Source organism: Apaloderma vittatum, unplaced genomic scaffold (genome assembly GCF_000703405.1).
Source record: "Apaloderma vittatum isolate BGI_N311 unplaced genomic scaffold, ASM70340v1 scaffold24402, whole genome shotgun sequence".
NCBI lineage: Eukaryota > Metazoa > Chordata > Aves > Trogoniformes > Trogonidae > Apaloderma > Apaloderma vittatum.
Window position 1 is genome coordinate 18488 of NW_009704907.1, and position 14969 is coordinate 33456.

The 14969-nt window shown below is 43.9% G+C and overlaps 1 protein-coding gene across 1 annotated transcript in view; it reads left to right on the plus strand.

Annotated features, from left to right (window-relative positions):
- Positions 1 to 14969, plus strand: part of NFIA (nuclear factor I/A) — a gene marked incomplete at its 5' end in the record, with an annotated part of 110236 nt that overhangs the window by 11501 nt on the left and 83766 nt on the right. Inside the window, one exon of the mRNA XM_009865195.1 lies at positions 13906 to 13980. Within this exon, the coding sequence (XP_009863497.1) occupies positions 13906 to 13980 (75 nt within the window). The remainder of the gene's footprint in view (positions 1 to 13905; positions 13981 to 14969) is intronic.

Here is a 14969-nt window from a genome sequence, read left to right on the forward strand (position 1 = left end):
AACCCAAGATGTTTCAGGTTGATGCTGTAATTGCTCTGGACTGAGATTCTGCTGCTAGAGGAATTCACCCACCCCTCTCCTGCTCATCCCGAAAAGCCAGAGTAGACAAAGAAAGAGTTTGCTGCAAGAGCAAAGGTGGATCTAGCAGGGCGTGTAGACTTGGTTGAATGATTTCTTCACGGTAGTAAAGTGGACACTGTTATCTACTGCTCACATGTACTTTCTTCACTTTATGTTTTTCTCTTGACTTTTACAAAATTGGAGTTTCTTAGATAAATTATCATTTTAGAGAAGCGTTTATGTGGAAGAATGTGTCTAGGGATGGGCCCACTGGCAGCAGGAGCTTCCTCCTCGACTCTTCCAGTGAAGTTTTGTTCTAAGCTGCCCAAATGAAGCCATTATTCAAAAGTAAAAATGTTCTGTTCTATTTCTTGTTTTCATTCTTTTGTGCATCTGGGGACTAAACTGCTGTGAAAAAGAGCCCATTCTCACAGGATGTCTTGCCTAATTTTGCAGACGAGAGGTTCAGCTATTCCAATTACAATGAGATAAGAATCAGAAATGTTGGGATCACATCCATCCTGAGTTGAACTCCGAGTCTTCCAAAATCCATCCATCATTATTTTTCCCTTTATTTCTGTCTTCAGTAATACAAACAAAGAATTAACAGAGAAGACAAGGAGGTTTGTGTATTATAAACCGTAATGGATGAGTTTCCTTCTTACCTGAGTTTCTTTAGTTTAAAGTAAAGGTCCCTGTGAGTGGAATTCCTTTTTCATTTTCATTCTTTCTGCCTGTTCGACTGCCGCTCATCAGCAGAAGTTTTGCCTTTCATATGAAGTCAGTCACGGTACAAAGTCTCATAGTTTACATGCAGAGTACTGCTAGAACAAGCCTGATGGCTGTCACAGGGCGGGTGAGCCAGGCTGCTAAGCCCAGATTTGAAGTCCTGGCCCCTGTGGGGTGTTGAGATATTCCCAGATAGATGCAAATAGGGCATTTAATGGAGGGACTCCACTCACTGCCACATTTCTGCATCTCTCTGTATCGCACGGTGCCACACAAGACTGACTGCTGGGGCGGAGTAAGAGGCAAGCCTTCTGCCATGGGAAGAGGACAGCGAAGTCCTCTAGCAACCCAGCCTCTAGCATCAGACTCATCTCAGGTCCTCACCTCTACACCAAGGGTGCGCCTAAGGTGCTGGAGGCAGCCTCCTGGGGCAAGACATCCCGCTGGTGTCATCTCGGTTTCTTGAGGCACCTCCCCTGCAACCACTGTATCTGCCACGCATAGGATGAGCACATGGAACTACATACAAAGGTCTCTCTCTGCCCCTTCGTTTACTTTGTTCCTCATAGGTCCCCCCAGTACATTCACAATTAGTGAACTCGGAGGCCCTCTTTGGGCTACAGTCTGAGCAAACAACACAGGGAAAATAAACTTGGTTTGTGTTCTCGCCTGACCTTGGCCTGAACCTGAGAAAGTGAATGCCCCTATCACACCAACATGTGTCTGTAGAAGTACAGTAAACACAAACGAGGGTCACTGGCCCTGTCTGTCAGACAGTCCCAGGCCAGGAGTCTAGAGTTTCGGGCTGTCCGCCCAAGTACTTGTTAATAAATGTCCATTCTTAGTCTGTAAAGGAATGTAGACAGGGCATCCTGCCCTACAAAACATAGAATAAAACAGAAGGAGAGTCTCGGTCATCACGCAGAGCTCTGGTGCTGGTCTCCATATCCAGCAGTCTCTTCCTACTGCACTTACGCTGCTGGTTTGGGACTTGGCCGGGGGAAATACGCACTCGTACACCATGGGTTCTCCGCCGCTGGCTGTAAGCGTAGCTGCCTGCCCCTAACCCCAAGAACATCAGTCCTTGGGAAGTCAGTCAGTACATCTGTGGGCTTCCTCCTCAATATCTGGAGGATGCAGAGACATGGCAGAGCCTGGGCTATGAGACAGGAGAACCCGGATCACGCGTGAAGGGGTTGCATTGCTTCTAGGGCTGGGCAGTACTTTGCCCGTACATCTTCACGCTCCCAGTGGAGTCAATCAGAGGCAGGTGAGGGGGATGACAGACTCATTAGTGCCTTTTCTAGTCATTTCACCCTTTTGTTCTTCTCTGGAGATGTCCTACACAACTCAGGTGAAGTTGCTGCAGACCTTGGCGGCCACCCACAGATTCTGCACTCGATGGTGGCACCTCGTTCTCTACTAGAAGGCAATGAGGACAACCCCTTGAGTTCCCAGCCCTGGTTAGGCAAGGCCTCCGCAAAGAGGGTGACGCTGCGCCGCGCGTCACTCCGCTCTCTGGACAAACCCAGACTTCTTGAGCACATGGTGTTTGCCAACAGCAGCCTAATCTGAGTCCGTAAACATCAAGTTTTTTGCTCTAGATCTTGTGCAAGCATGATGTGTCCCCAGATAAACATTACTGTGCTTCCAGACTCATTCCTTTCTGTTTTCTCTACCAGTGGTATTTCAAAGCTTTATTCCAGAGATTTACCTTGCTGTCCAATTTGAGACAGCCCAGGCACTGCTGGAGAAAAGCTCATGAGGTTTCCTGATCTTCCATGCAGGGATCTTTCAGGGTGACCACAACTGAACTTCATGAACCCGTTAATGTGGACAGTCAAGGACAGACTGTATGTGTGTTGCTGCGGAAAGTCTCTTCCTCCCCACCCACAAAAGTAACCAACATGTAAACCTAGTGAAAGTCACCCTACTTAGGACTAAAAGTTATTAAAGTTAGGACATTATTGTATTGTACAAAGGACAGAGGGGTAACAGCCTTCCGGATAGAAAACTCCAAGCAGTGGAAAGGACAGCAGGTAAATAGAGTAATACGATTTGCATGGGCTTCATTGTGAATTGAAGTTTGCTCACGGGTGTCAATAAAGGGGATGTTGAGAAACAGTTCTGAAGGGAGAGGTAAGCCTGTGGGGAAAGGTGGAGCTGGTAATCCTTGTGGCTTAGCTTCCATGCCCAGCATCCTTATTTTTGCATCACATTTATGCTATTTAATCTTCAGCAGATATTTCTACAGCTTCCATTCTCATGCTGTCCAGTTCTCAATCTTTTTAAAAAGTGCCTTGGTATGAAGAGAGAGGAGCGGCAGGAAGGGAGGATGAGGGGAAACAGCTGATGAAGTCACCGTGGTTTGTGTACGTATCGCCCCGCAAAGCCGAGCGCGAAAGCTGCCCGCCCTCACCTGACCCCAGCTCCTCTTGGACGCTGGGCTTTTCTAGAGAATTCTGCCACATGCTCTGACTGCGTGGATTATCCCTATAGCTATAAATTAACATGCAAATAAAAAAAAATAAATGCTCGACTCTTTTTATAGCCGCCTAATTCTGTGTCCTCGAGGCTTCAGACTCCCTTGGTTCAGCTTCGAGCGTGTCTGCGGAGTAACCTTGGAGGGTGCACTTAGCTACCGCCAGCTGAGGGAGGGTTTTATAGATCCTAAAATAATTACAGCATCAGTGAGTCTAGTTGTATAATTTCTTGGCAATATACTAATTAAAACTAGATATTTACACACAGCGCTTATTTAAACTTAAGACTTACTGAAAAGAACCTGCATACTTAGAATAACTATATATCATGGCTTTATCGAGGACCATGTTTTTCATGCAGATTGAATTCTGGAGCGCTGTTATTAACATAAATGAGCCCACGGCTTTATGTTCAGGACTGAATACATCCAGGGCATCTGAATCATCCTGGTATTTCATTTCACTGTTTAAAATTATATTTTAAATACTCCTTTTTTTTTTTTTAACATGCTGTATTATGGCAATTAGGAATTGCTCTGTGTTTACTAGGAACAGAGTCCAGCAGAGCTGAGTGTTTAATGTGATGAATAGCGTTAGGAGCTCAAAGAAAAGTCAGATGCGTGTTGCCACTTATCAAAGCTGTGCTGCTGCTCAGAATGACTGTTCGTGATACTCGTTTCATGATAAACTTACTCAGAACGTGATGTTACTGGGAAAAAAATGATCCACTCTGAGAAACACGCAGGTGACACAGTTGAGTCAGCAGCTTGCAACAGTGACACAGGCTTACGGTTTTAAAAATCCCCACTGAACTTTTGTCTTCTGCGTGCGTATATCGTAGCCCTAAAATCAGTTGCCGCAAAAGCGTCCTGTTTCTTGTATTCACTTGGTAGCTGCTTAAACTAACAAAAATCTTCCCACTACCCTGATGAAGAGGGAAATTTCTGGGCTTAGCAGTCTTGAAAGTCAGAAAACTTTCCTCTTTCATAACTAATTCACCGTATAAATGTTAGTGTCTCCAGTGACCACTGATACCTCCGGGGAAACACTAAACATGGACAAATAACAGACCACTGTGGAAATCAGAAAATCCTACCTCCCGTACGAGAGGGTTTAATTATCGAAGTCGCGAGCATTTCCCCGTGCACAAGCGTCTCGAGTGGAAAGTACCTCATGCTGTGTTTGAAATATCAACTGGGTTTAAAAGAAGGCTTTGTGCTTTGCCACGGACCTTTCTTAGCCTCCTGCAGATGGTCCCTATTGCTGAAAAGAGACATGACTTGTGAGACGGGCGGACCTCCGCGCCGCTTTTTTGTGCTGCTCTAATCCTACTTTACACCCATAAAGGGCTTCAGTCCTTAAGCCCTTACCCTTTTTCTCCTAAATATTAAAATTATTTTCCTGAGTGTCATACCGTATTAAAGCAGAATGAAAATGGGTTTAACAATTGCTGGCATGGGGCTTCTGTACAGCATGTGTGTCACAAATCATGTCACTTTTCAGCAATAGGGCTGCTGCCAGCGGGAGGCTCAGAAATGCTCATGTTAATCAAAAATTTTAATTTCAAATCAAATTGACAGTTTACACATGGTGAGAAATGCTTCTCACCATGTGATATTTCAGTATGCTACACTGGGCAAAATGGGTGCACTTTCCTGTTAAGGATTTTGACTGCAGTATCTGCAAATTTATGGGTTTCAGTGTATTGGGTATGGTGAGTAGTTGATCTAAGGGAGCCCCTTGGAGAATAGGAGACAGAAGGGTTTTCATGCAGCCTGGCACTGGTGAGCCGCTGTTGGCACATGCTGCTGGAGAAATGACAGGTATTCAATAAACATCACTATGGTTAAGAGGAAGATTTAAAGGAGGGAGGGGCTGCAGTGCTATAAACAGGATTTGAAACAAATGTGCTTATTTCAGCCCGTGATTAGGCTGAATACCTAAGTATTCCACACCAGTTTTGAAATATCCTTACATTTATTTTCACGCGGATGTTCTTCACACGGCGTCAACAATAATATTTATGGCATTAATGCTGTAGCTAAATTCCAGTTGGAAATAGTGTAAAATGCAAGTAAAGTTGGCATGTACCGGGGCGCACCTGGTCAGTGCGAAGACCAGAACGTGGCTACGTGTCAGCCTTACAGCTCCTACGAGCCCGTACTTCTGCCAGCTGCTTCCTAGAAGTCAGCAGACAAAATTCAGGAGGCAAAATTTCGGTTGATACTTGAATAAGAGAAGCAAGGAGAGTCGATGGAGCGTGTGTGACTGGCCCCAGGCAAACAAGTCATAGAAACTGATGTTTTCAGGCCATACCAGTAAAAAGATGCTGGCATGAAAAAATGACCAGCTGAAAAGAAATTATCCTCACATTATTCTCTTTAGGAAGTTTTTCAGGGAAGGGAGGGGGGGTGGTGGCGTGGGTCCTGAGGTTATTGTGATGCCTAGCTCGTGGCATTGGGCTTTTCGTTTTACAAAGGCCTGGCAGGGAGAGAAGAACAGGGACAACAGTCCCCTCCCGTATTTATCATTCTCCTGTGAAGGCGGGTGGGTGCCTGGTGCTGGGAGCACCTGTGCCCTGATGTCCCCGCGAGGCTCAGGGAAACCGGAGGGTTTCTCTGGGCTCATTTCGGATACCGAATTGTGCCTCGAACCATGAACCCAAACTGGCAACATCACTGCAGACCTTGGAGATCACAGCTGTCATTGCTCTTGTAACCAGGGTTGATATAAAAATATGGAGATAAATAACTCCTTCATATTATTATTTTCAGGGAGGCAGGCTTTTCTTTTTATTAGTGTTTTTATTGTTGGATGCCATAAATATTCCAGAATTATTATCCCAGAGTAGATTTCATCTCATTTACTTCGAAAGGCTTTTGAGGAGGCACATTATTTTATAAGCTGCCAAATGAGTATGACCATTTATAATGATTTTTTTCTTCTTTTCTCTGATATTCGCTTTTTGGACCGAGGACCTGAAACAGAAATATGCTAATTTAAGACATCTGTTGTTTTTCAAGCTATAGGCCTTTATCTGTATTAATGCAATTTATTTATCAAATTGGGTATATGGTAGAGAGGGAGATTCTCAATTTTTATCGTTATATCAAAAAACTGTACTTAACTGATTTCTTGCCCACATGAGTACCGAAAAGTACCTTACAACCTTAGGAGTCATCAGAAATGGAAAAAAAACAACCCGCAACAGACCTCTTGGAATGGTTTCCGTTGTGCAAGGTCCTTAACATGAACTTGAAGGGCTTTCAATGTTTCAAGAAGACCTTTGTCTTTCAAAGAAAGGAACTATCCCTGTGCCCTCCACTTGGCCAAAACCTGACATGATTGATTCCAATCTATGATCGGTTCATTAATGCCAATAAGTTGCCATTAATTCCACTATCTCTGCGCTTAAACACAAAATGAGCTGAAGCTGTTAAAAGCTGAAGCCGCTGTGGACCCGGGCGGCATCAGGCTCTTGGTGACACGGCCAGCCTGATGCCACATTTGCTCCGGTCTACATTTATTAATTCGCTAGCCACCCCCTGGAGCTCGATATGAAATGTATTGAAATAATAATTAGGCATCTTTATTGTTATTATTATTAAAGATTCTCAAATGCTGTGAGTGCGAAAGGCAGAGCGCAGCGAGACGTCACCCATGTGTTCCGTTTGGATTCACTGCTGGAGAATGCCAGTCGTGGTGGGGCGGGTGGGTTCCCCAGTGAAGGCGTGAGAGTCTTCTCCAAGCCACCTCCCAGCACCTTCGGATGTTGTTTCCCAATGGCCACCAAGAGTTTAGTACCCATATGGAGTTTATTACCCATATGAGCGCTGCTGTCAGAAGCGCACCCACGACAACTAGTAGCGCTTCCCAATTCTGCTGCGGGCTCAGTACCGACTTTTTAGCTAAAACCCCCAAAAGGCAAATCATTTGCCAGCGGTTTTGCATATTGGGAAGGGTTAACAAAACTTTCATTATCACACTCTATTAAGCCAGGACCAGGAAACAATTTCTAATCAACACTCAGATCTGGGCAGGGATTGTGCAGTCTTTTGTAGGAGGCCTCAGATCTGTGTTCTCTATTCTCACATGCTCACTTCCAGCTGTTGTCATTGAAATCCCACATAATCTCCCCGGGTCAAAGGGCAGTCATCCATGACTGCCGCTGTTAGGAGGTTATGCTGATTTCTGTTGTCAAATATTGGCCCTTTTCTCTTTCAATCACTCCCATTCTACTTTTTTTAACAAGAAAGATCCAGCCTAGAATTGTATTACATGACTTTAAAGTCTTAAAAGTGTTCCTCTATTGTACTAACACGACATGCCCTGGACGGTCTAATCCATCCTGCTATGGGCCACAAAGAAAGTTCCGGTGTTTCTTAAAACCTCAGCCAAAGGCAGGTAGGCAAGCTGGAGAAAATAACGGTGTGTGTGACCTGTGGCCTGGCGGTTATTTCGTAAGAAGATGTGTGGTTTGTCCAAGGTGAGCTACTGTTGTGGCCTTAAAACCGAATTGGAAATAACCGACAGAAAGAGAAGTGGGAGCATTTGTCAGGGAACGAGAGGGTTTCTGTAGGGTTTCTGTATCACCTTTAATGTTTAATACCTTGCTTAACTCTTCTACAAAAAGTCCATGCAGTAAGAATGTGGTCGAATGTAGCATTAAAGGCTTATTGTTTACAAATTTGGGGAAGGCATTTTGTACAAAGCAGTTAAAACGAGTCCACTGTGCCAGCTCTGGAGATGGTGCTTGGGGTCCGTCGGTCACTGCAGATTTCATGCAACATTTCCCTGTGCAGGTGCCGGAGCCCTGGCCCAGGCTGCCCAGAGAGGGTGTGGAGCCTCCTGCTCTGGAGACTTTCAAACCCACCTGGACGCGTTCCTGTGCAGCTGTGCGGGGTGACCCTGCTCTGGCAGGGGGTGGCACTGGGTGATCTCTAGAGGTCCCTTCCAACCCCAACATTCCGTGATTCTGTGACTATTCCGGCCTGTTTATAGCTCCCTCAGGCTGACTTCCATCCGAATGGGAGAGCCGTCCCCTTGGGCAGAGTGGGTAGATGGTCTCTGATCTCCATGGTATTTTTAGATACGACGTTAGTATATACACCTTGGCCTCGTGGATCTGGCTTTTCATTACGAGCATGGAATAGTGACCAATTATTTTGGAGGGGTGAGAGATTCTGCTGTTTCCCCATGCAGGGCGAGAACTTGGGCAGTGGCTGGTCTGAGCCTGGAGTTTGCCCTGGAGATGGACGCTTCCCAGAAGCGAGGTGGCCCGTCCTCCTGTGCCAGCCTGCCCGCAGGACCCCGTGTCTGTGCAGAAGGATGGTTTTCCAGGGAGGAAAACCAGGGGGGCTGCCACGACTGGGTCAGCCTGAGCTTAATAAGCTCACCTTCCAATTAAGCAGAGTGGAAATGTTATGAAGGTCTTGACTGAAACGTGTGGATTCGGGCCTTGCGTTTTTGCTGGAGAACGGAGATTAGGACTAACTCGGTCTCTCCCGTCCTCCTCAGGCAGTGCAGCCGCGGAATAACTAATCTTTTGGGAGTCCTCGGGGTGATCCGGGTTCCCTCTGATAACATCCCCGCTCTCAAGGCCTGCGTGTACTGTGTGATATGGACATTAATTTTCTAATCGATATTATTGCTCCACATTGTTTGTGAAACATGGGATTATCTAGAGAGAGGATAAACCCAAAAGGAATCGAGTTGCACTTTGAGCAGAGAGGGCTTTTCTTTTAATCAGGCATTTGGTTAAGATAATAGGCTTGAGACCCTAATTGATTATTACTATTTTAAGGTTTTAAGATGGCTATGTATAGTGAGATGCTAAACATGAAAAAGGCTTTAGAAATGGCTTCGGTGCTAGTTTGGGGGGACTTGTGTAATTTCAAAACACGGAGAAAGAATCAAAATCTCCGAAAAAGCTGTTCTCCAAAGCTTGATACTTTGTCACATGGGCTGTAGCGGAAAAGAAATAACTTAATTTGGATTTTTTCATCTTCAGAGAAGTAACTCGCTCCCGGTTTTATTTAAGCTTGGATTTCAGGAAATGAGCTGTAGCTCTCTTTAGAAAATACCGTGTATATTTATGGTGCAATCTAACTATTTTATCATAAACATAATACTGTTGGATTACACAAGGAAGCCTGCTAATTAAATAACAATAATACCTTGAGCACCTTGAAAACATCTTCTGATATTCAATTAAGGAACAATAACCCGATGAACTTTAACCTATAGACCATATTCAGACTTTCTACATAAAAGTAATTGCATCAGTCATGATTTTCTCAAGCTACAACACAAGCTCTTGATTGGTAGCTCAACGTCTGAGACTCCTTTTTACAGCATTAATTGGGAAAGCAGACAATACTCTCCCTGTAGACTAGATTTTAGGACGAAGGTTAGTTGCCTTTGTACACGTTTACTCATTGAAATAGGAATGTTTGCTTAATAATTCAAAACAAATAGCATTAGACAACAAGCCCTAATCCTGATTTCTTCTCTGCCAGTGTAAATGAGGAGAAAATTAGGTGAAACTCTATTTGAAGAGTGTAGAAAGACTTGTTTAAAACTTCTTTGAGATCGGAATTAGGCTGCAGCAATTCAAGCCTTTTCTTCTGGCTTCTTTACTGGGATCTAAAAGAACAATATGGAAATTGCATTATGAATTTTCTCCCCAATTAAAGCACTCATCAAGTTATGGGAAGATGTTTTTCATGTGGTACTTGTGGCAGCAGTGCTGCATCGCATTTGTACACCACACCAAACGTGTGACTGGGTGGTGGCAAGTTATTTATTAGTTAGTATCCTGATCTGCTTTATTCAATTTGGGCTTACTAGCCTGTTTTTTTTTGCCCTTGGGGGGAAACACGATCATCCTCGTGAGGTCTTGTGTAACGACCTAACTCCTACTGCACCTAGGCTTGGGTTGAAGGACTGATTTGACAATATATTTAAATGCCTGCTTAACTTTGTCAGCCCGTCTTTATTTGGCAGGGTAAATAAGCATGTGCTTTACTCAAGCATGTGATGAAAATTAAGCACGTGCTCTAACTGCTTTGCTGAGTCAGGACCTGCCTTGGCCAGCCAGGTGTCTTAATTTCTACCCAGAATTTCAGTGAATGAGCTCTGTTAGTTTTTTATGAAGTGAGTGAAAATTTTCTCATCCTCATTTTGAACACCTGCTTTGCCACCAAAATGAGGCTGTTGCACAAAGCTGCGGAGATAACTCGGTCATATACAGCAACTTCGGTGTCCTGTCTTTGGGACATTTAGCAAAAGTATCACTGTGCACATATTTCAGTAAAGTGCCCTATGAAAAGTAAATCTTGCACTCTTTCAAGATGCTTAATCATCTTTTCAGTAAAGGGGCTCATTAATTCTAACATCTGCATACATAATTGCTTGACTTTACCTATTTTTTTCTCGTTCAGAATTAAGTGCAACAGCCAAGCTGATAGATCTTTGCGTTTTGACCCCCGTTAATAGGCGCAAAATGTTTACTTTGCATTATTTTGTCAGTCCTGCTATTTGCCAGTGATTCTTCTTTCACATGCCTGGCCTCTTTGTCCTGTTTCTCTCATTTTCTTGTTGCACCGTTATCGCAGCTCAGCATAAGCTGCGGTCTGAGGCCCAGATTTTGAAATGTGAGCCATCCAGGCAAACCTTTAAACTTTCATGGAGTTCTACTGAACTGCGAATTCATGGACTGACCGTGCCTCGAGATGAGTTCGAGATACAGCTGGAAGCTGAGGGCATTGCTTTTATGGGTATCAAGATATTACTAATGATTGGCAAGACGAGCCCCCTGATTTCCTAATGTTTCTAAGTAAATAACAAATTGGGAAAATTGTGAAATTCACCTCCCATTTGTGAAATGTTTATTTTCAGTGCTGAAGGATGAAAATCTAAGCGCTCTCATTGACATGCTGTTGTTTAATGATTGCTGGTACACGGGCACGCATAAGAAATATTTCTCCAGAAGTAAGTGGACATTTCGAGTACACTCAGCCAAATAATAATAATGAAGTTAGCAAGCCCAGGCTAACTTATTGAACTTTCCTCATGCCCTGCAGGATGCTGAGAGCTAGAATGTATTTTAAACTGATTTCTGGCACTTTCATTTCTGGTTTGCTCGGTTAAGGCAACACCGAGTGACAATCCCATTTTTCTTGGATAGTCACAAAGGGCTCTAGCCTTACCCTCAAAAAATCAGCCAAATGTCCTAGCGCAGCTGCAGTTCCTGTATTTAAATTTCGCCTTCGCTCTCAGCGCGGTGGGAACGTGGCTGGGAAACGCGAGTGGACGTGGACACCAGAGCAGAGCCGGTGTGGGGCGCTCTGAAAAAAACACCACGTGGTAGATGTTGGTGGCGTTGCTGAATGCACTTCTGGAAGCTGCTCAGCTACCACCGTGGTGAGCACAGTGTGAGGAGTTACACAGCAGAGCCTGGCTTCCCCGCGAAGGGCTCGGCGGAGTAGTAAGCGTCCTGGCCCCAATCCAGCAAGGCACTTAAGCATATGCTTAATTTTAGGCACATGAGTGGTTTCAGTGAAGACCTAAGAGAATTATTTTTAATTCACAGATCATTTAATTCAATAGGCAGGTCTGCTGCAGCATATGAAAAGTAGATCTTCATATTAAAAATACTTGGGAAATTGTCGACGGGCAACCGTTGAGTGTGGCGGGCGACTATTTCTAAAGTGCAGAATGACGCTGTCGTCACCTTTGTTAGAGGAAAATACAAAGCAGGTCAGGCAAAAGCTTTTACAATTGTCTGAGTGCTATTTCTAAGCAGAAAATAAGGAAAAATAAGAGCTTGTAAGAACATTTCTTTCATTTGAAGTAGAGAAAAATTCATTCTCGTGATGTAAATAAAAACCTTGTTTGCAGATTGAGGAATTTGTTTGTGTTGCGTTTCAGCATCAATTTCAATATTTTATAGTGCATTTATCTACAGCTGGAGCATGACAGATTTGTGTATATTTATATGTTTGTGTACATAATACATATGTATACACACATACACAAGGATGCCCAAAGATATACATATACACAGTTTGAAAACTCATCATTATTGCTGAAGTATAAAAACATGCCTGATGTAGAAACTTGTCTCGAGTCTGTTAGCTTAGCGTCTGCGTTCATCTGGCACCGTAGGATCCTCACAGAAACGAGCAAGTTCTTCTGTGTGGGAGCAGAATTCGCTGAGTTCTTGGCTTGACTCGAACGGCTGACCTCTCTCCAGATCTCTCCCAAACCTCTCCCTGACACGTCACCCTCTGTGGTCCCACACACGAGGTGCATTTCTTCCGCTCCCCATAGAAATATAATGGGGATATGTTGTGTTTTTGGTTTTTTAAACAACCCCAAAAGAAAGCCGGGGATAAAAACGTGCAGCTTGCGTTAGTCCTCTTGCTCTGGTTGCTCCAGGAAGGTGCACAGGTATTGCTGGGATGAGCGTGGGGTAGGGTCGAATATCCCCAACATAGGGATATCGTAGCGGATCTGACAAACAATTAATGAAAGACCAGATGGTGCCCCTGCAAAACATTCGATAATATACGCGTGCGTGCGCTGGAATCGGTGACTCTAAGTAGGACAGCCTAAAAAGGTATGCCACTTATCCTGTGGGCAAGCAGGACTTTACAGTTCTTTTAATAATCTCTTTATCCTGAGATTTCTCCTTTGACCCTGGTTTCAGAAGCGGGAGGTCAGTCTGAACCTCTAATTGAAGTCCAGAGACGTCCCGCGTGAAGCGCCGTACCCCCCCCTGCGCACTTGCGCTGGGCTGCAGCCCCGGAGCTGCTCCTTTTGTAATTGATCATAGCCGTGAAAATTAAATGAACGTTTGTGGTAGGCATGTTTTCAGAGTAGAAGGGAAATACTGTTATGTGAAGTGTAATAACGTTTTGATACCAAGTGTAGAGGCATTCCTTGCACAAGGGCAGCGAGCGGGGAAGCGTGCGTCCTGATTCCGAAAGACAGTTCAAAGCTCGAAGTTAATACTTCTCTTATGCACAGATTCATTTAATTTTTTTTGAAAGCTAGTTTTAAACGTTAGAATATTATTCTCTTTTTTTTGTGTGGGGGAAAGGTACTAATTTAATTTTTTTTAACCAGCTGCTATTTTAAGATTTCCCCAGCGTAACCTTAGAAAAATGAAGAGTACATCTTTAAATCTTGTTTTGTTTGAATGAATGGGTAGATAATCCTGATCAGATGTTTCTTTAGAGAATAATGTTTAAAACGATTATGGAACTTAGCTGTCCTGTCTGTTTCCTAGGTACAGTATTTTCATTTCAATTGTGAAGTCATTAGGGGTCACCCAAGGTAACCGTTTATTAAAATAGTCCTCTTTTGTTTCAGATTTCCTGTTGAGATGCTTTAACATGTAAAAATCTCCCTGCTGATGTGTCATGTTAGCTTTCCTAACCTCCAGATAGAAACCACAAAGCAGCCTACGTAGCTGTATGACTAGTTACCCACCTACATAAACAATAATTACTGCTAAGTGGGAAATTAGGTGTCACATTTTAAGTCCAAATGAAAGTAAAGTATTTGAGAATACTGTCATTAAATGCTTAAAGCTAATCGCAGTTCTCTCCCTCTGTTTGTTTTGTAGGACATTTGGGCTTCCAGGACAGTTTTGTCACATCAGGTGTTTTCAGTGTGACCGAGCTAGTAAGAGTCTCACAAAGTAAGTATCGTTTTGTGGCCAGTTTCTGCAGTTTCTGCAACCCCTTTTTCTTTTTTTCCCCTTTGATTCTTATCGTGCCCCTTCCCCAATTCAAAAACGATGGCTTGAAAACTGAGAGTCTCTTCTCCCTGCTTCTCACCAGTGGACAGTGTTTACGTGCCACATCTTTTAATGTGGGAAGATAAAACAGCGTAATTTTTTTTTTTTTAAGTAAAGAAAAAAAGTAATAATGCTGCAAACCTGCATGTGCAAATTGATAAGCTTGTCTGGTACCCAGCTGAAAATGGGCAGATTCTGTATCGAAGTGCAGAGAAATGCCTACAAAGATCAGCTTACTTGGTGGATCCCTTGGAGGATCCAAGGACTGGGTTTTAACCAAGGCCTCTAGAAATGACACAATCTGTGCCCATAAGCCTGAAAATGTTCTTACGATGCTTTTGCACATTGTTTTCACCCATGCCATGTTTGTACACCTGCAAATTGATGGACTCATTAATAATGCCAACCACTGCACCAGCTTCAGCTCGGATAATCTCAGCCGGGCAGCGGTGTACATCTGGACTTCGCAAGGCCTGTGTTGCCCATTAACCGTAAGGAATTCTGTCTTCTAGAAAGACTTGGGGGTTGACCTTTAAAGAATGCTAATGCCCCCAGCATGAGTGACACGCTGCAGCGTGATCATTACAGGCTTGTCAATACTCACTAACAACAGTGAATTAAGAGTACCTGTCACTACCCCGTTCCGTTGATCAAAGGTGCATTGATTGCATTTTGCTATGACATAACCCAGATGGTCCAAGGAGAGAGAGTATGGACAATCTCTTGTAGAGATTGGGAAGCCAGGGCCATAGGTACTAGTCCTTTGGGGATCTTTTCTGGAATTAGCGTAGAGCTATGCAGTAACATCACATTGTCACCAATTCCCACTCCTCCAGGTGAACTGCTCAGCTACGTGCCCCTTGAAAACTGCAGGGTTTCTAACCGATCCC